Source organism: Calonectris borealis, chromosome 12 (assembly GCF_964195595.1).
Source record: "Calonectris borealis chromosome 12, bCalBor7.hap1.2, whole genome shotgun sequence".
In the NCBI taxonomy this organism is placed as follows: Eukaryota; Metazoa; Chordata; class Aves; order Procellariiformes; family Procellariidae; genus Calonectris; species Calonectris borealis.
The window spans coordinates 20,403,925-20,428,503 of NC_134323.1; the positions used below are offsets into that span (position 1 = coordinate 20,403,925).

Here is a 24,579-nt window from a genome sequence, read left to right on the forward strand (position 1 = left end):
CAAGGCACCCCACACGAGCCTCTCTCCATCCAGGAACAAACCACAGCTCTTTTGCCCTGTGAGACAAGACGTGAGATAGAAAGGGAGATGGTTTTCCCAAAACGTGCCTCCTCCAGAGGTCTAGCAGGTCACAGAAGTGTGTTACGGTCCACCCATCCCATGCAGGAACACATGGAGCTAAACCAGGGTGATTTTCTTTCTTTAAGGAATAAAGCTTACAGGACTTACAGGACGTAACATACAGGCCTGTTAGATGGGAGAAAGAAAGAGGGCAGGGAAAGAAGGGAAACATTCATGAAATGCTGCAAAAGCTTCTACATTTCTAGGCGTTAGTTAATCATTGCTGCCACTTCTTAGTATTTTTGAGTGAATAATTGTTCAGACAAGAGTAATACTTATATTTTTCCAGAGGGATATCGTGTTTTCAGAGTGCTTCCAGGCACCTGCACTGCTCACACTCCGAAGCGTGGCGTTTCCATCCCTCTGAAGGAGGCGATTACTGGGGTCGCTGGTCTGCAGCAGCTTTCCTTTACCCCCACAGAGGAACACAATTGCTGCAGCAAGGTCTGCTCCAAGTGAACTCTTGGTGCTGTAAGTCCCTGCAAAACTTTCCAGGCCCTGTCATCTTGCTTTCCCAGGTGTGTTTGCTTATTTTTTCAGTAATTAGCCTGAAGCTGAGCTGAGCCGCAGAACTGCACTTTCTGTACCATTCTGGGTCTTTCAACTCCTGCTGCTTTAAATAAAGAAACGCCTATGTTCAGGCTCATGTATTTACACCAGTGTAAGAACTACTGAAGTAAAATGGAACTGCCAGTGTCCCCGCATCTCTTTCCATAATTAAGCAGAGATGGTTTGATTGCTAGGATTGTCATTTGCTCTCTGATGCTTGTACCATCGGCCTGCAGGCTTCTTGGGATCTCTCAGAGGACCTGCGAGAAGCATCCAAGAAGAGGAGATTCACATTTACTGCACAGCAATCCACCTCAGTGAGTTTTTCTGAAGGATCTGCATCTCCCTTGCAAATGTTTAGCTCATTTTAAGATTGGGTTTAAAACGTATCAGAAGTTTGATGGATCAGAGCAACCTGTGATAATGGGAATTGGTCTCAAAGAGCTTTTTATAAGCCTGTGCAAATAGACAGATCTCCAACCCAGAAGCTCAGTAACAATAAGGTTTATTCCTTCTGTTGTCTTTCCTTAATAATATTCTGATTTTAGTTTCTTACTGGGCAAGATGAATACTGGCAGTGAAAGTTACTTAAAAAAAAAAACAACTGAGCTGCATGCCTGTCCTCACTTGTTGAGCCAATCTGATAATTGTTTCTATGAATAACATCAGCTCACGACTGCAGAGCTGCTGCTAGCACTCAGGGCATCTCCTGCTCATCAGGGGGGGCTCCTTTAGCCAAACACACACTTACCTGCATCAGGTATTTTGTTCCTGAGGATGACTCCCACTGGCAAAGATTTCTTGGCAGGGATGTGCAACTGCAAAGCCAACGGGAGCATCCCAGCAATGTCTTTTCCTGCAGAGATTGGTGTCAGTTATGCTTGTAAATATGCATGGAAAGGGAATAGATGTTCAGGTGTGGTCTTCCAAAAGCATTTCAGTGACATAGAAATCAAAGTCCCCTTTTCAAAAGCGAAAAGAACTGTGGCTCAGATCCCCTGAGGTACATAGGTCCCAAACTTCTTGGTTTTGAAGGAGAAATCAGGCACCCAATTATTCTGATGGATCTGAGCCTTTACCTGCTAAGAAGTTGGTACCAAACTCAGAACCTGGCCTTGCAAATACCCATTTAAGATTCAAGGTGTCCATTCCCACCAGTTAAGTCTCCGAGGTACCCAGTTTTCTGCTAGCCTGGGTAACCCATCTGAGAGCATCGTGTGTCTGTATTCATGAGCTACTTTATGCTATCCCATGCCAAGTACCCCCATCTGTCCCACCCGGGTGCGGAACAGGCCTGATCCAGAAGCATCCCGTAAACGAGTTCCTCCTGGCACGTTCAAGCAGCAATATTGCCACGCTAAACCTGAAGATGTGATAAAGGGCCGTTCGCCTTCAGAGCTCCGGGTGCCAGAAGGGAAGGAATAAATAAATAAAAGAAAGCAAACCTTTAACGCCCACCCCGTGGAGAAAAGGTCGGAAACCGCCAGCGCCGGCCCGGTTTTAAGCCCAATTTGGGGAAAAATCGCGGCTGGGCGGGGAGCAGCGGCGAGGCGTGGGTGGTGCCGGTCCGCCGACACCAGGTGGCGCTGTCGCCAAGGGAACGGCGCGCCCGCCCCCCCCCGGTCCCGGCTCCCCCCCACGGGGGTCCCTCCAACCCCCCCTTCCCAGAGAGACCCCTCGATGGCATCCCTGCCCAAAAAGGACCTCAGATCGCGCCGACAGGGCCCCCCCAAAATGTGTGCCCCCCGCGCAGCGAGCACCCAGCCCCACGTCTCCTTTTGCAGGGGTCCCACGGTGCGCGTCCCTGCTTTGGGGTCCCTGCATGATCCCACGCTCACTCACTCCCACGTGGGACCGTGTACCCTCATAAGCACCCCTGGGGACACAAGCCCAGGGGCAGGTGACAGCGGTGGCCCCACAAGGATGGGGGGAAGCACCCAGGGAGGAGCAGAGGGAAGCGCCGAGGCTGCCGACGCGCCCCGCCATCCGAATCCTTGCTACGGCGGGGCATGGGTCCCCCAAACCGGGGGGTACGTCTCAATCCAGGTGGAGACACCAGGCCCTGTTTCTCGTCATGCTGCAAAATTTCAGCCCTGTAGAAAACTCATGGGCTGCACAGGGCGTCTGCAATGAGAAACTCTTTCCTCTAGCAGAAACGCCAAAAAACCCCAAAGAAAACTGTGTTGGTTTATCACCTATGGATCGGGAAGCGGGTGACGAGGATACCAGTTCGCTGATACCGAACTGAGCCACAGCAGCTGACCACAGGGCAGATCTGGGCCGTTACGTGAGCAAATACCGCATTTTACCGCATTAAGCCTATGTCTCATCTCCTCTTACGAGGCTCCAACAGCATTTCTGAGCAAGCTCATATCTCCTCGCCTCCTACCAGAGCCCAACCAATCCTGCAGAGCTCGTACAAAGGGACCGCTTGTGATAGCGGCTGGGTTTTTTGCCTCTGGGACAATATATGCAGGGAAAAATCAAGTTTGTCTTGTGCAGAATAAGGGCTGGGGGCAGGAGCCTGCGGGGTTTCATCCTCTCCTCCCTGATGTAGGTGTCTGAGATGGAGAGCTGTCTGTTTAGACTGCGCTCACTGGCTTGAGGAATATGTGGCGTCCACGGTATGCTGGTGGTTCTGTTTTTCCAGGTTTGGAAACCAACAGGAGGGAGGAAAAATGAATCACGTAAAACTTTGTTGGGGACCAGCTATCAAATCCCTTCAAGCTGGACCTGAGGCTTGCAAGGTGCCTGCCTGCCCTTTCCAGCCCGGCGGAGGCCAAGCTGCGAAGGCATCGGTACTGCCCGCAAACGAGCGAGTCCAAAATTAATCTGAAGGATGAAAATGAACCTTAGGAGTGACAGTGAAACTTCAAGGAAGGAAGAACCACTTGGCAGAGACTGAACTCCTAACCCTGGGCCTTTATCTCAGCCACACCTACCGCAGATATGTGCTTCAGGAGCAAAACCCTCAGTCTTTAGCTCGTACATGAAAATCTTTAGCTCGTACATGAAAAGGACGGTAACAATGCAGCTCACCTTCCACGGGGATGGGCAGCAGCACAGGCGGTGGAGGGAAGGATCGATCCATAAAGGCATAAAAACAGGGAAACGCCAATAAATACTGCAGGTTGATTGCCGCTAGCTTAAACAGACCTAGTCTCAAAAGAAGAAAAAAACTAAAACCCCAACCCTCCCCCCCCCAAAAAAAACCCAAAACAACAACAAAAAAATCCCCACTCTCTGAGAAAGGCCTCCACCAACTCTGATAAAGCCTTTCCCACCTGCCTTAATTAAAAGAATAATTAGAATTTTTTTTGTTGTTACCAGCTAACTTTGCTTTTAATTAAGCTGATTACACACAGCTGGGCTGATTAGTGTGCGGTAACCTAATTTCCCTATATAAAGACAGAAATACACAGCCAATAATCAGATTAATTCGCCTGCATCTATTTTTTATGTGCGTGTATATTCGTAGTGTTGATATAGACATATTGGCCCACGGATTAAAGCACAATTTCCTGGATATGGTAGTATCCTTAATTAGACCAAATCAAGCCAAACTTCGCAGGAAAAGACCTATTTTGCAGACGAGCTGGGCTTGTGTCCCCACTCTCCCCTCGCTGAGGATCTATTGCTGCCCAGCGCAGGACGGTGACGGTGCAGGAATTTATCTCCTTGATTTTTATTATTTTTTTTTTCGGGCGGGGAAAAACCCGCGGGAACTTCTAGGGCGCTCCGCGGCCGCGGCCGTTACCAGTGGAGGTTCCGCGGAGCCGGGGTTGAGCCCGGCGCGGCTCCGCGGGGATGCGCGACTCGGGCTGCCCGAAAAATGCCCGTGTGCCTCCCGGGGTGGAGGAGGAGAGGAAAGGGGCGGCGGGGGCATCCCTGCAGCGACACGCCTTGTGTCCCAGCAAGAGGCAAAGGGCTGTCAAACACCGCCTTTCGCTTTCTCCTTAGGGGAAAAAAATAAAATAATCATTTAAAAAATACATAAAAATAAAAATCGCCTCCGCTTTTCCTCCCTCCTCGTTTCATTATCCTCATTTTAAATATTTCTGCGTAGAGAAGGGGGGGACCGGGACACAGGACCCCTCGGAAGCCGCAGTCAAACCCCCAAAAGGCCCTTTCGAGTCTGCACCGAGATAGGAAATGATTGCATGAAACGCACGAAGGTTTGCAGCGGCCGGGCCGGGTCCCCCGCGGCCCCTCCGCGCTCCGCGGAGCCCGGCGGAGGCCACAGACTCCTCAGATATAATTACGCGTCTTACACCGCATGCTCGTTTATTTGCTGCTCATACAATGGTGAAGCCCATGTACAAATAACATACATGTTTTATTTCGGTTCGATTTTTTTTTTTCTTTAGGGACAAAACGTACACAAAAGGGCAGGGTGAAAAAAAAAACACCACATACTTACAATTTTATACAGTGCAGAAAGAATTAAAATAGGTGTCACCGAACTGTACAAAGTCAGGGCGAAAAAAAAATATAGAGGCGGGGAGGGAGGGGAATATTCCTTCATTATATATATATTTCTATAAAAACATACGGAGGATTGTCTTTACACAGAGACCATGATCGGTTTAAAATTTACAAAGGTTAACTAAAAAAAAAAAAAAATCTATATGGCAAATATTGCCAACAGAGATTCACCGATTTAATACTGATCAACTGAGACTACTCGTGTCTCGATTATTAGCAACAACAACAAAAAAAATGTAGAATAAATAACAGAATGAGCATGGCTGTCTCTTTTCAAAGTGCCTTATTCTCTCTGCATAGGGTCTGATCCTGCAGTCTTTATGCAGGCAAAAAAAAAGAAAAATAATAGCTAAAAAAAAAAAATATTAATAGCTAAAAAAAAAAAAATATCCCTCTGAGAGATTTTTGCCCGCTGGGTGTTTGCAGGCAAAAAAAAAAAAAAAAAAGGTATTTCTTGGAAGAAGGGGCTCGAAATTTGACGGGAGCGACGGGGTTGGGGCGGGGGACCCCGGCGGAGAGCCCGCTCCTCCCCGCGGTGCAGCGCGGAGCGGCCGCGGGATGGGGTCGGGCTTTGGGGTCGGGGTCCTCACCAGCCCCCCCCGCAGCCCGCCCCGGCTCTGCGCCTACCAGCAGGGATGGTGGCATCGCTCAACGCCGTTTACAAAACTGAATCAGTAATTTAATTTTTTTTTTTTTTTTTGAAAGAAGCATCAAAACCTCATTTGTCAAACCCTTAACCCAAACTCGCAGTCGGGGTTTTCGGGGGGGGGGGGGATGGGTGGGCTGCTTTTGCTTTCCTCTCACCCCAACCCCAAGCGAAGAAGCAGAAGAAGGCAGAGACCGTCTGTGATTAAAGACCCGTGGTGGAGGCCGGGTCCGGCCGATGCTCAGCTGCGGGGTCGGCTCAGCCCCGGGGCCGCCCGCCCCGGTCCCCCGCCGCTCCCCGGGGCTCCTGTCTATACCTCCTGAACAAAGCCAGTCTGCAGAGACCCCCCTTCCACCGAAAGGGTCCTGGGGGGGGCTCGGTGCCCGGGTCAGGCCTTGCCGGCCCCAGGAGGTGTTTTTTCCGCCCCGTATCACATAACGCACGGCTTGATGTCCTGGTATGTCACTTGTTGGTGGTAATAGGAGCCGCTGCCCGCTGAATGCATGGAGGAGGAGGCCATGGCGTTGAAAGAGAAGACGAATTCCTTTCTGTCGCACATGCTCGGAGACTGGGAGTGATACCGCGGGATGCCTGCGGGACGGGGGGGGAAAGATTGTCAGCCATCGCAATTATATTTAGTAGAGGGAGTTGAGTGCGGGAGGGAGAAAGCGCCGTCTGGGGTAAAAAAAAAAACAACAACCCCAAACCACAACAAAACACACCCCAAACCCTCCGCAGCCCCCGGGTCTCAGCGCGAAATTGGGTCTATTTTTGCATGCAGACAAATAGACGGGCACTCCCGGGGCTCCGCGGGCGCGGACAGGTGCGGCGGAGGGAACCCCCGCGGCCCCGGGACGGCGCGGCCCAAGGACTCTTCGAGGAGACGGGATTTGCTTTGGCTTTAGTTTTTTTCCCCATTTTGTCCCCTTGAAGGTGCCGGCTGCTTCATCTCTCGCCTCCGCCCGTGCGGAGTGTCCGCGGGTTGCGGAGCGGGGAGCACCGGGGCGGGCGGCAGAGACCGGGCCGAGAGGCCGAGGGCGGAACGCGGCCGACAGCGGGGCTGTTCCTGCCGTTTCTGCCGCCACCCCGAGACATAAAGACACCCCGAAAATTTGGGGTGAGCTGGGGAGGAGCGCCCGGCCGGAGACCGCGCTCCCCTCCGCTCCGGCGCCGTTAATTTGGGTGTTAATCCGGAGTATTTCGGTTAAGGCCGCGGGCGGGCCCAGTGGCTCCTCGGGATGGATTTTTACTCCGTTTTCCAGCGGATCTGGGTGCGTTCACCCGGAGCTGGGACCGACCCGGGAGCAGGAGGGTGCCCGCAGGCGGGCGCTGGCCCCGGCTCGGTGCTGGGCCCGGCCGCTCCGGCCCGGCCCGGCTGATGCTTTTTCCCCGCTTCGCTTCGTGTTTTTGACCCTCTAACGCTCCGTTTCACACCCGTTTCTGCCAGGCACTTCCCGCTCCCCCGAAGGCCCGGGGTGATGTGCAGGGACCCCCCAAACCTGCCCCTTCACCCGGCCACGGCTCCCAGGGCTCCCCCGTGCCCCAAGAACTCCCCCCACACACCGCCCCGAGGTGAATTTGGGCCGCAGGACGAAGCCCAGCGCCGGCTTCGTCCCTCCCGAGGCCTTCTCCCGGCCAAAACACCATCTCCCCCCGTTCCAGGAGCCAGGGCAAATCCACCCCCGGCGGCTCCATCCCGGGGCCGGGGCTGCGGGGCGCGGGGGGCCCGGGCCACCGACTTCCGCATGGGCGGAGGAGCGGAGGGTGGAGGAAAGCGATGGGCCTGGAAAACACAACCCCGAGAGGGGCTGATGGCGGGGGCCGGGGACGGGAGAGGACGGCGGACATGCCGGTGGGGAAATCCCCTCTTTTCCTCCCTCCGGATCCCTCCAGGTCCCGATGGAGGAAAGACCCCTCGGGCCCATCCCCAGCCTCGCCTTCCCGCAGTCCCACGCCTGCCTGAGCCCACCGGTCCTAGGCCCGGGGCTGCCCCTGAGGCAGAGCAGCCGCCCGCGGGAGCAGAACCCTCGCCCGGCGGTTCCCAGCCCCGCAGCGGTGGAGAGCGGGTCCCCCCCAACGGGGTGAGCCCCGACGGCTGCCTGGTTGCCCCTGGGAAGGGAGGCGAGGAGCGGGGGGACGTCAGCCTCCTCCCCGGGGGGTGCATTAAAACTGTCCACGAAGCGGGGCGGCTATCGGCGCGGCCGGGATCCACGCGTGGCCGCGGAGCGCGACCGACCCCCGTGGCGGCGGTCTCGGGTCTCTCCCACGCGTGTCCGCGCCTTACCTTGCAGCTCGGCGGTGTTGTGGCTGTTCTGGTGCAGGTAGGACTGGTCGAGGGAGTGCGTGGAAAGGCTGGAGGAGAGCGGGTTGGCCGTGGGGTTGCAGGGCGAGAGGGGCTGCTGCTTGATGTAGGACGCGCCGGTGTTCAAGGCCGCCGAGGCGGAGGGTGCCCACGCCGAGGCCGAGCTGGAGTAAACCGAGTGGGGCTCCATCACGCCGCCGCCGGCGAGCAGCGGGGAGGCGGGCACGGAGCTCTCGTGGTGCGGGTAGTCCCCCGCCGAGGAGCCGGTACAGCTGCCCATGTAGGAGTGCCCACCGTTGGCGGGCAGGTGGGGGACGGAGTGTCCCGCGAGGCCCATCCCCTCCACGTTGCTGGACAAATGCCCGTTCATCATCCCCAAGCCCCCTTCGAGGGAGAGGCTGTTGGGGGGGCAGGAGAGCCCGCCGGCCGAGCCCTGGAAGCCGTAGCTCTCGGGGAGATGGTTGAAGCTGAGCCCGTTCATCATGCTATACATGGGCTTCAGCGCCTGGCATTTCCTCCTGAAACCGCGGGGTCGGCGGCGAAACGAGCCCTCCTCGAACATGAACTCGCTGGCCGGGTCGATGGTCCAGTAGTGGCCCTTGCCCGGGCGTCCCAGCCCCTTGGGCAGCTTGATGAAACACTCGTTAAGCGAGAGGTTATGGCGCACCGAGTTTTTCCAGCCCTGGTAGGAGCCTCGGAAGAAAGGGAAGCGGCTCTGCAAGAACTGGTAGATCTCGCTGAGGGTCAGGCGTTTGGAGGGTGAGCTCTGGATGGCCATAACGATGAGGGCGATGTAGGAATAAGGCGGTTTCTCCGGCCGCCGGATCCCGGCGTTGGTCTTCTTCGCTTTGGGACCGCCGCTGCCCGGAGCTCCGCCGCTGCCCGGAGCGCTGCCGGGCGCCCCGGCGGGCGCCGAGGAGGCGGCGTCCATGGCCGAGCTCTGCGGCTGCTTCTCGGCCACGGAGGACATGGGGCCGTAGCTGCTCTGCACCGGAGGAGGAGGGGGCTGAGAGGACAGAGCCTGCTGCGCTTCTGCAGTCATCTACGGCCAGGTCCGCGGCGGCCAGCCCCGGCCCTCCTCCGCCACCCTCCCCCCCGCGCCCCCCCAAAAGGCCACGCTGCTGGGGGCTCGCCGCCACTCACCCCCCCACCCCCGGCCTCCTCCCGGCCCCCCGGCGGGGTTTCTTTCCACCGGGAGACTTCAACCCTCCGTGGATAAACAAATGGAAGCGACACCCCCACCCCCCCCTTTCCCTCCTCCTCCCACTTTATCCCTAAATCCGAGCCCGGCTGCAGAAGGCGAGCGAAGAGGCGGAGGGTCGGGGGGGGCCGCAGGGAGGCGGGATGGGGGGGCGGGTGGAAGCGATCTGAGCTCGGCTGCTGCGAGAGAGAAGCCGGCGGCCGCCGCCGCCTCCGCCTGCCCCGCTGCCCCTCGGCGGGCCGGGCTCCCGGGGCCGCCGCCGCCGCCGCCGTGCCCCCCCTCCCCCGCCCCCGCCCCGGCTCTAGCTGGGTTGGTGCTGCGGGGAGCTGCTTCCCATCGCGGTGGCTGTCGAGTCTGCCCCCGGCCCCGCCGCTCGCCTTTTACTTTATCTCTTGCAGCGGCGTCTGCCGCTCCTTGACAGACGTAAGAGCGGAGCGGAGATCCCCGCCCCGGGCCGCTCCCCCACGCCCTCCCGGGCGGCCCCCTCCGCCGTCCTGTCCCGGCCCCCCTCCGCTCCCCGCTCCCAGCTGGTGGGCAGCTTTTAAAGAGCCCTTTCCACGCCGCCCTGCCCGACACGGGGGCTGCGCGACGCATCCCTGACCGCCGCGGGGGGCGCAGCATGTATGGGTTGTGCCACGCGTGACCGCGACGCTGCGTGGAGAGCCGCCACCACCCCCACCCCCCACCCCGCCCTGCCCCCCTTCCCCCCGCCGGCTCTGCTGAAAATCACGGGGGAGGGTGGGAAGGGCCCCACGCGGGCCGTGGAAGGGACCGGGGAGCGGCAGCTCGGGCCTGCGGGCAGCGCGGAACTTCCGCGGGAGGCGTAGGGCAGCGGAGGCGCTGCCCGCCCGCGGCCTCCGCGCAGCGCGGATCTTCACCCACTTTAAACCCCCTCTTCGTGCGCTCTTTTAAGCTCGGCGGGCCCGGGCAGGATGTTTATACTGCGCAATGTAAACACGGGCTCGGGGGTGCTTTAATAAAAAGAAATCGGCGAAAACTCCCGCTGCCTCTCGAAATGCCCTTTTCTGCCTCCGCCGCCGGTCCGGGGATGGGAACGGGCTTCGGACCCCTCGCCTGCTCCGAGGCTGCTTTAGGGATGAGAGTGGGTTGGTTGTTTGAGGGTTTTTTTGGGGGGGGGTATATAAATCTGTACTGAAGGTTTGGAGTTGAATGCCAGGAGCCTGATGCTCAGCTCCGGCGGATGCCACGGGCACACACAAGGGGTGGGGGGAAAGAGAATAGAAAGGAAGGGGGTCAGAGACCCCCTTCACCCCCCCCCAAAAAAAACCTTTTGAGCATCGCCCCATCAGGAGAGCTGTCACTCAAGGTAAGTCGCTTTAAACCTTTGTCACCTTCTTGTGGACCGCGCGTGGAAACTTGCGCTCCGGGGGGACGTTGGGGGTGGGAGGGTGGGTGGCACGGCTGCAGGAGCCTGGGCTTTCAGGGCTGCTGGCTGGGAGCGGAGCAGATGTGCTGGCTGCTGCAGCCTGCTCGCTTTCAAGATTAGGGAAAGGAAGAGAGAAAGGAAGGGAAAAAAAAAAAAAAGACGAAGAAAAAACTCCCCCCCCTGCCCCGTTGCAGGCCGCACCGCAGTGCTGTGGGTCTGTCCCGCTGCACCCTCTGCAGAGAGAGGGGGACACCCCCCCCTAGTCTTCCATATTCGCTTTTAAAGTTTTTAATGATAAGTTAATACCTTTTAAAAGAAAGATAGATACCGATCGGGTTTCCAAACTCCCTCCGCGTTATTCGCGAGCAGTTGTGAGCAGCCTCCGGGGCGCCTGTCACATCTGTGGTACAACCAAGAGGGATTTCACATCAGGGGCTGGTTTGTTTTTTTTTTTCTCCTTTCTCCTTCCCCTTCCCATCGTCTGCCCCCTCTCCGCAAAATAATTCCTCTTTCAGAAAGCACCGGCCCTCCTGTTCCCGGGTCAAGGGGGGAGCTTTGGGGATGGGGACCGGCAGCGGAGAGCCCTGGGCAAACCCCAGGCCGGGGGCAGGTACCCGGGGAGGGGGTGGGAAGCGGGGGGGGGGAGTTATTTCTGGAGCTTTTCCCTTCAGGAGGAGGAGAACGGGCTGCTCGGGCTGCCCGGGGAGGCTGCGGCCGCTGCTCCCTCCCGGCCGGGCGGCCGGGCGCGCAGCAGAGCGCGGAGCACGGCGGCTGCTCAGGGAGGGAGAAAACCACCCCCAAAATCGCTTTTTGGGGAAGCGATCACCTTCTCCGGGTGCTTACAGCCCCGCGGCGGTTGGTGAAGAATAAACCCTCCGCTTCTCGCTGGATTTCCTTTTATTTTTTGGGGGGGAGCGCATCGCTGACCCTGAGCTTTGCTCCGCATCGAATGCCCCCCCTCCCCCGCCCGCGAAAAGGGTGTTTTTCTCTGCTTTACATCGCTCTGCGACTGAATCTCCCCGACCTGCTCCCAAAACACCCCGTGATGGAGCTCGAAACACAACACAAAGAGCTCGTGTAAAACCCACGTTCAAAACCGTCGCCACCGGCAGCGTTTCCACTAGGAAATAAAATATCTCCGAGAAAAAAAAACCTCTCCGTGGAAATCAAACCATTCCCCTTCAGAGAAAATCAGTCCCGGCACGAGTGCCCTCTCCCCGCCTCGCAGTATCTTTTCGGAGCCTGAAGATTTGGTTTCCGATGTATTTATTTAATAGCCAGCAAATGTTAAAAATGGAAATATATTGCCCCGGGTTTTATAGGCCTCGCCGTGGGAATAGCAGAAACGTCGGAAGGTTTTAAACCGAGCCCGTAAATTGGGGAAAGGAGAGTTTTGGGAAGGAAAAGCCGGTCCGTGTCGTGTCCGATGTACGAGGGGGGTGATGGTGTGCGGGGCCGGCCGGACCGGGCCGGCCTTGGAGGGATGGAGGGGAGAGAAAGACGCCGGGAGAGGTGACACTTTATTGCTTATAACACCTCCTCGCAGGTCCCAGAAGCACTTTCCGATTCAAGATGGGCCTCGGATGGGTTTTTGGAGGGGGAGGACGAGAAAATTTCTGGGTTGAAGATGCGGGCTGGCCCCCGCAGATGAACGCGACTCGCTTTTGCGGTTGTTCGCTGGTGGTTTGGACGTTTTAATCAGGTCCGCTCCCAGCCCCCGGCGGGGGAGAGATGCAGGGAAGGGAAAAAAAGAAGAAGAAGAAAAATAAAAGATCATCTAGAGCAATTAGCCCTGCTAATGCCGGCACCATTCGGGGCCCGTTTTGCCGGCCCGGCCCCGCATATTCCCGCGACCACCCCCGGCCCCGCTGCGCTTCCCAACCAGCTCCTTCCCAAACCCGCTCCCCTTCCCTCCCCCTCCCCGAAACTCGGCAGTGTTTTGTGTAAAAATAGACAAATCCGAGCTTTCTTCCTTTTCCTGCGCCGAAGGTATTTTTACTAGCTAATTGCTTAAGTGAAGTCAACTTTGCAACCAGGCCGGCTGTAATCCGAGTATGGAAATGTATATAGGTGGTATTGTTATAGGCGGGCTGGGTGCTGCTCGGAGAGGGGCCGGGGTGTTTCTGCGAGCCCGGACCACCCAGGGCGAGGGGAGTGACCGCCTCATGTCCCCCTCCCCGCTGCCCCTGCTTTGCATTAACACCACTCGCAGGACACCCCCCCGCCCTTTTCCCCAGCACCAGCTTTTTTCTCTCGACTGGGTTTTTTTTTTTTTCAGTCGCGGCCATCCCCGTGGCCGCTGGCCCCAAATCCGCGGCAAATTGATCCCTAAATGTTTATTTAAGGCCGAAGGGGTGCGTTCAAGCGAGGGGCTCCAGGCTGGGGAGAGGGAGAGGGGCTCTGGGGCGGTGAACGGGCCGAGGGAGAGGTGGTATCTGGGGGGACACACGCACCCCCCCAACTATTTTTGCGGATCCATTACACGGCAACGCTTTGCCCCACGCGTGTGCGTGTGCCCGGTTGCGGGCGGGCCCTTTCCCGGTGACACCCAGAGCCCAGCCCCGGCCCCTCGCACCCCCGGGGCTCCGTGCGGGCAGAGCCCGGCCTCCAGGACCAAGCGGGATCTGGAGGAGATTTTGGGAAAGAACAAGCCGAAATTGGGAGTGGGTGCGAAGGAGAGCTGCCGAAGCGCCTGACGCGGCTGCGGGGAGGTGCGGGCTGGCTGTCAGCCGCCGTGACTCAGGCAGAAGTTCAGGCTTTGGTCATAAAGGGGGAAAAAAAAAAAAAAAAGAAAAGAAAAACCTTATACTTTTTTCCCCCCGCTTTGTCTCTCTTTTCCCCCTTCTGCCCGTCCCGAGACTGCCCCCCCGCCCAAGCCCACTTTTTCCATGACGTCCTTCGATGAAATATTGCAGCACAGGAATTTACAGCCTTCTTCAGCGCAGGATTTTTTAGGAGTTTTCTGGCAGGACCCGGTCCCTGCAATACAAATCGGTTCCAGCGATAATAAGCTCCGAGCGCTGCCACTTAGACACAATCGCTTCCCACAGAGATCTTCAAAATATCTCCGGGTATTTATATCCCTGCTCAGGGACGGATAGCTAGAATACTTTCCCGGAGGGATGCTTTTTGGCTGGCTGGGATTCAGACCCGAGGACCTGGGTACCGAGAGAAACAGCGGGGCTGAGCCGGAGCAGAGCTGGGACTCGGCGAGTGATGCTCCCTGCCATCCCTCGGCAAACAAGTTTGCCCTTAAAGGCGGCCCGAAGTGTAAATCCAGGTGTAAATCCAGGTGTAAATCCCGGCTGGCATTGCTGAGCCATCCATACCTTCTCGGACAAGTTTTCTTCCCTGGGGGGGCTCCTATAGTGACGGGGCCCGGTGCTGGGGATGCCCCCAAACCAAACAGGACCCTCGGGAAGGGGTGCCCCCCTCTCCCAGCTCTTTAGCAGAGCAGTGAAGCACTCAGACAAAATAAGAAGCCATTTCCAGCTTTTCTAGCCCCAAACTGCGGCAGGTTAATGGTAAAATGTGGACGACGGTGCCGGAGAAACATTGATGTGTCGAACTTTTTGGGATCGGGAATCGCCTCCAGCCCCCGACGTGTCCGGAGCGAAAAGCCCGGCGGGGCCGAGCCGGGCCGGGGAGTCCCCGCCAAACGGGGAGGGTGAGGGGCTTCCCCGGGGCTCAGCCTTATTTCCAGCCTTATTGAACTTTTTTCGTTGTTTTCTTCCCAACTTTAAACCAAAACCCCGTCGAAATCGCACCGCTCTGCCGGTGCTAGGGGAGCGGGGGGATTTTTAGCGTCGGGCAGGCGAGGGCCACCGGCCCCCCGTTTCGCGTTATCACACAAAATCCGTCTGCACGGAGAGGTGAGAGAAGTTAAAACGGAATTGCCCAAATCAAAGAGGAAACCGTTATTTTCTTGCACGGCTACTAAAAGCCGCGGGGACGGTATATTGTCGGGCTAAATAATAACCAGTCTGGCGGCTTCGTCTACACTTAAATATAGAGAGAGATGCTGAAAACAAACCCGACGGGGTTTGGGAAGGATTCGCCCCCCCTGTGCTGCCCCTGGGTGCTCAGTCCCGGGGGACAGCAGTGCCTGGACGTGGGGGTACCCCAGTCCCGCGGGCAGCTGGCTCCCTAAGAGGAAAACCCCGGGGGGGGATTGGGGGGACCCGCACGGTTCCTGTGACTGTGCAGAGCCCCGGCTCGGTCCCCGGTGCTGCGGATCCGTGTGGGCTCCTCGGAGGGGGAAGGGACCTTGTGCAGCACGGTCCCCCCCGGGACCACCGAGGCAGGAGCATCACCCGGTCCCAGGGGAAGAGGGGGTGCCAGCACCCGGGCGCTCCCCAGCATCGGGGTCCCCAGCAGCCACCACCCCTTCTGCCTTGTCACCTGCCGAGCGGGGAGAGGGGGCTGCGGCGGCAGAGCCATCCACGCAGGACGCGGCGGTCCCCCGTGGGGAGGGATGAGGGAAGAACAGCGGCTGCCAGCGAAGGATGCTGAGGGCAGGGCTCCCCCGGGAGAGCGGGGAAAGGCTGGCACCATCTCCGGGCCGTGACAGCGACCTGCCGGGAGGTACCGACCTGCGCAGGTACCTGGCCGGGGGGGGGGGAAGCCCCCGCCGGGTCTCGGCGTGCGAGAAGGTCCCTGGTGCAGCAGAGGGGCTTTGTCCCTCTGGTCTTTGCGCACTGAGCTCCCACGCTGCCCCGGGACCGTCCAGGTCCACCCCACCGGCAAAAGCGGCTTTTGCTGGAGGGACTCCTGGAGCATCCCTCTGGGGGAAAAAAACCCACCCGTGGGCAGTTTCCCCGGGTCTTTTGCTGCAGGGAGAGGGGTTGGGCTGCAGAGCGGCCTTGCAGTCCCCAGGCAAAGGGGCAGCACACGGCAGGCGGAGGGGGGGGGCTGCACCCGCCGAGGCAAAGGCCCGCGGCCCGGGTCGGAGGGGCTGCAGCGGGCTTTGCCCGCCCGCCCCGGGGACACCCCCCGCCCGGACCGGCTACCGCCTGTGTCCCAGGGCAACCTCCTGATATTTTTTAACCTTGTTTCTATAATAAATCCCGCAACTTCCTTCCCCCCCTTCCCCAACCCAAAGTGGGGGATTCGGGACTCATGTTCACAAACAACGTGAAAAATCCCCGCTGTAAACAACTGCAGTTCCCCTCTCCCTGCTCCCCATTTTGCAGAGACCTGGGGATGGCTTTCATTGGAAGCTCTCCCGGCAAAAAACTGCTTTCCACCGTTATTATTAATTTTTAATGAGTAAACTCCCAACTAATGGTGTATTGCTTAATTGGCGGACCCTGGCCGCTCCATAGGGCATCAGCGGGCTCTGGAGCCACACTACGGGGTGCTGCAAATTCGGGACTCCCTTTGCTTTGCAGTTACCGGCGCAGAGAGTTAAAAGACACTAAAAATTGGTTGATCATCCTTCCCACCTCCTTAGAAAAAGCAGAAGAGAGCCTCGTAAAACGATCCCTTTTGCACGACCGGTCCCTAGTTAAATATCATAAGCGACTTTTTGGGGGGCTTTAAAAATGTTCCGCAGGGAACAGCGTTGGCATTCCCAGGAAAGATGCTCAGTGGATACATGGAATGCCCGACCCAAGGTGGGAAGGCTTTCCGCAGCACTGGTTATTATGCCTCGAAGTTAACCGATTTCTGCAGCAAAGCAGTTGCTTTTTGTGAGAATCAGGCGGATAACGGGAACGGGTACATCCATCTTACCGCTGCACATCTGGGTTTCTTGGGGAAGGGGATGTGCGTGTGCGAAAGCCGGGGAGGAAAGGGGAAGAAATCTGTAAAAATAAACCCACAAAAATGGGCGCAGAACTCCCTAAAAAAATCGAAAAACGAAGCCAGAAATTGTTTTGGTTTTCCTGTTTTCAGAATCGCCCGCTGAATTGTAAAACGCCCCAGCGCGTTTTGCAGAGCACCCTCAGCTCCGCGCTCTTAATCTCCCTTAAATTCCACTTCTTAAAACATGCAAAATCATTTTGATTCTAACTCCCTTAAAATCGGTGAATGGGGAATTCCTGCCTGGCCCCCAAGGTGCGGGAAGCAAAACCCTTTCTCCCGCAGATTTGCGGGCTACCTGCGAGGGAAGATGCTGCCCGAGGGCTTAGGTTGCAGCACAATAATTTTTCTTACAGGATTATTCGTTTCTCCTTTGGAAACGATCGAATTTGAATGTTTCACTCAAAGCACCGCGGGCTCGAGGACTTTTCTCCCCCCTCGGCGGTGTTTCCCCCACCGAAGCCGGGGAAGAAGCCGCAGCCGCGGAGCTGCTGCGGGGACGGGGTCGGGGGAGCTGCCGGTGCCCGGGGCAGAGGCAGCCCCCGGTCGCCCGTGTTCCCCCCACGCGTGGGACGGGGCGATCCACGGGCGGTGCCGTCGGGGCACAGTGCTGAGCCCTTAAAGCGCATCGAAATCTGCCTGCACAGCCCTGGCGCTGGGGAGGGAGTGGGTCCGACCCACGGGGGTACTCAAACCCTCCCGATTAAGGTTAAACGGCTGTGATGAAAACAAATACAGACGTGTTGTGAAATTTGCGCTGGCATATCAGGAAAGGTCTTTTTCTTTACATCGGGAAGAGGTTTTAGAGCAGAGCTGGAGTGGAACCCGGGGTCTGGTTTCCTCCGCAGCCCCAGAAGAGGAAAACAGAAGTGCCTCCGCGTACTGAGATAGATAAATGGGTAAAGAGACACTGACCTGGAGGGGAGAGAAGGAGAGAGAACAAGAGAGTGAGGAAGAAGAAAGACAGAACAGAAGAACAGACAAAACGACATACAGAACTAACTACAGTGACACAGAAAGACAGAAAGAAAGGGGAAAAAAAGGAGAGAAAGAAAAAGAGATAAAGAACGAGAAGTAGAAAGAAAGACAGAGAATACGAAAAAGAGAGAAACAAAGAGAAAGGAGAGAGAAAAAGAGAGAAATTAAGACAGAGAAATGAATAGAGAGCGAGAAAGGAAGGGTGAAAGAAAGAAACGGAGAAACAGGGAAACAGAGAGACCAAAAAAAAGGGAAACAAAACCTAAGAAAAATAAAGAGAAAGAGAAAAACAAAGAGAAGGAGGAAATAAAGGAAAGAAGGAAAGAAAGAAAAAGAAAGAAAAAGAGAGAGAAAAGGACAAAGAAAGAAAGGGAGAAAGGGAGAAAGAAAGAAAGAGAAAAAGAGAAAGAAAAGAGCGAGAGAGCAAGAGAGCAAGAAAGAAAGAAGAAAGAAAGAAAGAAAATGGAAGGAAGGAAGAGAGAAAGAGAGAGAGAAAGGAAGGAAGAAAAAGAGAAAAAGAAAAAAGTGAAAAAGAGAAAAAGAGAAAGATTAAAAGAGCAAAAGAAAAGAGAAAGAAAAAACGCAAGAAAAGAGGGAAAGGCAGAAAAGGGGAGAGGGAAAGCACAAAAGCAAAAAAAAAAAAAAAACAAGAAAGAAACCAAGTACGAAAAGGGAAATGAATTTCCTACAAAACCAATAATAAGACATAGACAATATAATTTTCCCTCGGAAAACAGGGGTGAGCCGGGAGGAAAACGCTCCCGCGGGCAGAGCAGCCGGCGCCGGGCGCTGCCCGTCCCGTCCCGGTACCCGCCGCCCCGACGGCGGCAGCCCGCGCCCGTGCCCGGTGCCGTTAACCGCGCCCCTGGACACCACGGAACGGAGGGAAGAAAGAATAACAGCCCGGGTTTGGGTAGGGGGGATTTGGTGCCGTGTTTTATTGTTTCCCTCATCTTTTCCCGGAGAGAGGAGTCGGCGGTGCGTGAACGGCTCTGCCCGTACACCCCCCCCGGGGCAGGGACACGAACGAGAACACAGGTTGAACACCGATTTCCGCGTGGGTTTTCCACGCAGCTCCTGCCCCGCGGCTCGCGGGGATGCGCGGCCGCTGCGCGCCCGTTAAACCCGGCTTAATACCCGCGCCGAAAGCGGCGCGACCGGCTCCTCATTTACTTCACCGGCTTAGTAGGTGGCCGTGTATATTTTTGTTGAAGTAGTGTTTATGTTAATGAAAAAGGCTGAGATTACAAACAGACCACTGAATGCCCGGGATGTTGCTGCCGGATTGGTCTAAGCTGTGTACTTTAAACCTAATCAGTTTTTGGGAGCAAATATGATTCTTTTTTTTTTTTGGTCTTAATTTATTATTTTTAGCAGAAAGAGATTTGGGATCTTTGGGGAGCCCCGTGCTGCCCCTTCCCCCTGGTTTTGGGGCTGCGTTTCCCGGCATAGCGGGCAGGGACGGAGGAGGGTTGCAGGGAAAAGCATCTCTAAGAATCAGCCGTAAAAACCAACGAAAACGAGCCCTGGGCTCCTGGAGGGGGGCAGAGGAAGGGGGGGTTCAATGTGCCCTCCCTGAGTCCCCCCCAACGCCACAGAGGGGTTTCCGTGTGGCAAATGGGTGCGCGGGGGGAACCGCAGGCGCGGTGGGGATGAGTCGTGCTCAGGGGTTTGTCCTTGCCGGGTGGAGTTAGGCAGAACCTGAAATCCACTCCAAAACCCCCAGTAAATTACCCATTTAGGATGGCAACAACAAAAAAAATCTATATAATTCCAGTCCTTTTAAATGCTAACTAAGCAGGAATCAATTAATGAATTTACATAAAAATACAGAAGTTTTTTTTTTGGGGGGGGGGGGCAGCAATCATCATCCTGTTACTTTGATTTCAGAGGCTGACTCCGGGGACAGTCTCATTCTGTTTTCCTTAACAAAAACCCTCTCTCCAAAATTATTCCTGCCCCTCCAACTCTTTCTGTCCCCATCTGCATTTGCATGCTTGAACTATTGATAGCGATAGTTAAAAAAAGCAGATTTTTGCAGACTTGTTTTCCCCACTCGATAATTTCCCAGCGTGGAGGGATCCCAGCGAGTGGGTTTCTCCCCCCAGGAGCTCTGCGAGCAAACGTGCGTGCAGCGTTTGGCATCTCGCTCCTTTTCAACACTTTCCTTTTGTGGGCAAAAGCTCTCGGCGGAGGAGCCTCTCCGGCAGAGCCAGGCAGACCTGGAGGATTTGTACATTCAGATGTTTTACTACTGTTATGATTCCTCATTGACTAAAGCACAAAGAAAATCGGAGCGTAAACAAGTCGCTGTTGGAAGGGGATGCGAACAGAATTCGGGGCAAGTGAAACTTTAGCAGGGAAGGGATTCAAGAAAACAACGGGAAAAAAGAGAAAATGAGAAAACCCTACCCAAAGTTTTCCCCATACAAAGGTTGAGCTGCACTAAAGCTGCGGGGGGGATTTCCCCCTGGGTTTGGGGGGCAGAGGAGCACTCTGAAAACAGGTTTTTCTCCCTTAAAATATCTTTAGGGGGTCAAGCTGTCTCCCTGCGGAAAGGGGAGATTCCCAGTGCAGGGTTTAGAGCGGGTTTCTTTGTTCTTTCCTCACACCTGGAATTAGCCTTTATTCCATGATGCTTTTTTTTCCTCTTTTTTTTTTTTTTTTAGGGGGGGAAATGTTGGTTTTTTCCCACTGATGTTAAGTGATTCTGTAGGAGGGATTGTCAGGGCAAAAAAAAACCCCAAACCCAGTAGAGTAGATGGCTTTGGAGAAAATGTCACCAAAAGTAAGCCTGTGCTGTTAGAGCCAGGTAGGCCCTGCAGAGGTGCCTGGGGTGGGGGGCAGCAGGGCAGGGGGTCCCCCAAACACACAGCCCCTCGCTGGCACTCACCCTGAAGCAGGGACAGCCCTTGGGCTGGTCACCGTGGGCAGCCCCTGCCCACCAAAGGGTGGGCACAAAGGGCTGTCCCCTACCCCGACAGACACACACGTGTGCTTGCACACACACACGTACACGCACTCACAGACACCCCCCGGCTCCTCTAACCCCCACATCCGACCGCGCCGCTCTCTAGAAGCACTAATGATGCCGCAGAACCAGCTATGCGGTGTGAGGCAAAAGCAGATGAAAGTGATGTCACATTAATGTCAGCTCACAACTCGAGCCCACACAGCCTTGATTGCTCTTATTAATCTTGCCAATTTGTCTGTCAGCACTTGGCTAATCCCTAAATAGCCTCCCAACAGGTGCTTTATGCTTCCGCCACATCCCTGCTCCCCGGCACCCCCCAGGAGCCCTGCTCGCCCTCCTCAGTGACACCGGCTTTCTCCTGTCCATCTGGGACCGGCTCTTTTCCCCCGGGAGGGCTGGAGGGGAGAGAGGCGACTTTGCAGATGTTGTTTAGTCTGTCCAAAGAGGGGTCGGAGCTTTGGGCTTCCCAAAAGGAAGTGATGACCCGGGGGGAGAGGAGATGCTGGAGAAACTGGGGAGGTGGCAGAGGAGAATTACCTGGTGGTAACGGGGGGTGAGAAAACCCTCCACATGCGGTTAGCCCCACATCGCAATTAGAAAACACATTTACGGCACCCTCCGCCTCAACTATTGCACCATAGCGAGCTGCGTTGCTTTTATTTGTCATGGGTTTGGTGGTTTTATTGAGAGGGGAGAGAAGATGAAAACAAAAGGTGCGAACTGAAGTTGTACTGGAAAAGTCGCATTGCAACCTAAGCAGTCTGATCCTGTAGTTAAGCTGAGGGTCGATTATTTTCTTTACGACACTATCAGAATTATTATAGTGTATGTTTAGCCATAAAGTACCAGCCGTGTATTGAGTAAAGACTAAAATTATTGTGTTGCAAGGCTTAATCTTCCTAACGTTATTATTTAGCACAGTAGTCTTAATCACAAAACACAGATTTTGTGTTTAAGACTATTAACTGCTAAGCCCAATTAACTACTAAACCCTATTAACTGCTAAAGCGGAGTCCAGGCTCCTTTCCTCTCTCTGCATTAAGATTAAAAAAAAAGTTTTATTTCTGTTTGGCAACTCTGCTGCATTAAATGGTTTGCACGCAGATTACAAGCCCTGCGCCTTGCAGTGGTCTCCTCCGGTGGTTCACCTGGGAGATGCTCTGGTCTGGAGGAAGAGCTGCCAAACCCGGTTCGGTGCAGCAGGCTCCTATTTCATATCCAAAGTTGGCTCGGGCTATTTCCAACAGCAGGAAGGAAGAGCTTTCAGGAGCATCTTCAACCATTTCTCCGAGAGCCTGGTCCAAAGTGGTCCGAGTCACTAAGGGAAGTATAGCCACTAACTGAGCTGAGGGCTGTTCACCATTAACCCTTGGGTTGTTCGGATCAGATCCTAAAAGCTCTCTAAAAATACCATTCACGACTGCAAGCTGTTTCACTCCATCCTGACCTGGATTTATTATCAGGAGACAGAGAGATTTTTGTTTTCTTTCTCCCCAAGCCATTTATTTCATCCAATAAGACTATCCATCACGGTGCGCTGGAACCGACCTACGATCCGAGGATATTCTTAGATACGCAGCATGTCAGGAAACGGCTAGCAGCCCCGCATGATGCAAATATTTGGACGACCGAGAGGTAGGAAGGATTGTCCAAATGTTTACTAAAGGCTGTTGATAGCCTAAGGATTTATAACTGGTGTATAATGTCTGCCCCCACACAGCTCCTCTAGCAGGTGCATCCAGTTTCAACATGACACATGGTATGTGTGTGCTCTGGGAAAGGGGATGCAGGAGAAAGCCTGTTTCATAGGTCTCGGCTCCCTTTTCCCAGCTCTGCTAAGCTGCTTACAGGTTTGGAGCCCACAGAACAGCAAGACGGGAGCCCAGGATCCACTCCCATGATGTGTACCCCTGATAGCAATTCAAACCATTACTAACGTTAAAAAAAACCCCACAAGCATCAAGCATGTTTAGTTGGAATTTCCTAAGTGAAACCAATGCTCTGAATTATTTAGGTCCATCAAAATATTCCCTGTCACACTCCTTCGGTGGTGTGGTGGAGGAAATTCATGACATTGTTCTAGTTATTGTTCTTGGCATTTCACTTCCTAATTTCCACCGCTGGGATTTGATCTCTTCTGTCTCACAGTAAGCCCTAATTGCTGCTACAGGCATATCAGAAGTGCTAACAGATCAGTTTTAACCATTTCTGGTGTTCAAATAGCTACAGCTTTCCAGCGGTGGTGCAGACCCCACTGGAAATGCCCCATACCTGTTGCCAGGTAGCCTCTACCTCTGCCCTTCCAGCCAAAAGTGTGTACATCCAATATAGACCAGGCTGACTGACTAGAGCTGGAAATAATAGTCAAGGGAAGATTTACTACCTTGCCCAAAGCCAGCTCTGGTGCCTTGATACCCCATCCTGTAACCTACCGTCCTGATGCCACTGCCTCAGCAGCTAGCTGCATGATCCAGAGAGACCTCAGAGGGCTCCAGCCCAACCTTCTGCTCAAAGCAGGAGCATCACCAGCGCTAGATCAGGTCAGCCATGGCTTTGTTTAGCTGAGCCTTGACAACCTCCAAGGACAGAGTCCAACAACCATGAATATTGATGGTCCAGGTAGCAGAGGAGCTGTCAGTGCACTTGCGTCCATCCAACCAGGTTGTGAAGCTCTGCTATCAAAGCAGCAGCAGTTTTGGCTGTAAGCGTTCCTGCTACCACGTTATTGAGAAACAATATCCTACGAAACAGGAGAAATCAGCTTAGAGTTGAGTCCCTCAAGTCTGGTAATCACCTTCCCCTCCACTATTTTGCAAGTTTTGACTACGCTGGGAATATGAACGCATGCATTTAGCATGCTGCAGACACCCAGACAACGTGCTTTTCTTAGTAACGAACAGCAATCGTATCTGCTGCAGAAAAGCCTTTAATTCATTACAGCCCTGGACTAGCAGAGTTTACCAACTGCTCAGATGGGGAATACAATGGCCCTATTGTTTTGCCAAGGGAAGATTTCTTAGTTGCATGCTGTTGCGTAAACTGTATGTTTTCTATTTGTTACCTGATACATCTCAATGAGCTTCCTCAGACAGGGTTAAGAGCATTTGTCATCCCGCGCTGAAGCAACGAAAGAAACTGTCGCAGGCTGTGGAGCAGATTACTAGTATTACCTCTTTTGGTTTGTTTAAAAAACTAAAAAGAAAACTTGGTGTTAGTCTAGGGAGAAGAAATTGCGTAATAAAATATATGGGAAAAAAGAAGTAAGTGCTCAAATTCCAAAGTCATCTGCTGTGCTCGATGAAGGTTTTTTATATATTAAAAGAATTCAGTCCTGGGTTTGATGTCACATTCTCAGTGTGACCTTAGATGTGGAGTCATAACTCAGACTAATCTGGAGTCCTCTCTCCTTGAACGTATTTCTCAACAGTTACCCACCAGCGCTGGAAACGCGGTTCCTAGGCAAGGATCTTGAGCCATCGGCTGGCTCCAAGCCAGAGCGATGCGAGGAAGAACCAGTTGCATCTGGTAAATTGCCTGGTAACTCCAAGTTCTCACTGGGGCTGGTGGCATCTGGACCGGGTGTCCCAGAGACCAGCATTGCAGGTGTAGAGAGATCAGAGGCAGAGTGTTAACTGCGGCATTGCTTTTACTGCAAGAGTGCCTGTTTCTGCAAATGCATGTGCTCCTTATCTTGTGGTCATACTGTGCACAGCCCAAAACTTTCTTGACAGCCATGCCAACCATGCTCAGACATCAATATCTCCAGTTTTTCTTAGCTGTGAGCCTTGGGATTATATTTGCACTCCGGTGGGGATGTGCTATGGGGCTGGAAGAGTCTTCCTGCAGGTCTCCCTCCACGGAGACTGGCTAGGGGGATTGCATGCCGGTGTGGCTGGGTCTCCCCTTTCCCCAGACCCAGAGCTGGCTTGGTGGGTGCAGCATGGTGGGAATGTGAGAGATCAGGTGAAGGAAATGGCAGGCTGCGCTGGTGGGCACATATACACCATCCTCCCGCCGAGCTGCCTGAAGAAATTCCCCCTGGAGAGAGAATTCAGACTCTAGCTGTGTTATCTTTCCATACTGCTGGGCCTCTGGGTTGGGAACTCATACCCTCTTTTCCAGCCAGCTGTTTTGT

General features: G+C 54.8%; 1 protein-coding gene across 1 annotated transcript; it reads right to left on the reverse strand.

Moving 5' to 3' along the window:
• Positions 1-6,230: 6,230 nt before the first annotated feature.
• Positions 6,231-9,144, reverse strand: FOXF1 (forkhead box F1). The gene is made up of 2 exons (XM_075160731.1): positions 8,085-9,144; positions 6,231-6,391 (listed from the first exon to the last, which is right to left on the reverse strand). Exons 1-2 carry the CDS (start codon positions 9,142-9,144, stop codon positions 6,231-6,233), a joined length of 1,221 nt encoding a protein of 406 aa, XP_075016832.1.
• Positions 9,145-24,579: the final 15,435 nt, after the last annotated feature.

Coding starts and splice junctions, on each gene's coding strand:
- FOXF1 (XM_075160731.1), bottom strand. CDS start 9,144: ATGACTGCAGAAGCGCAGCAGGCTCTGTCCTCTCAGCCCCCTCCTCCT. Junction 6,392..8,084: donor CAACACCGCCGAGCTGCAAG/GTAAGGCGCGGA, acceptor CCCGTCCCGCAG/GCATCCCGCGGTATCACTCC.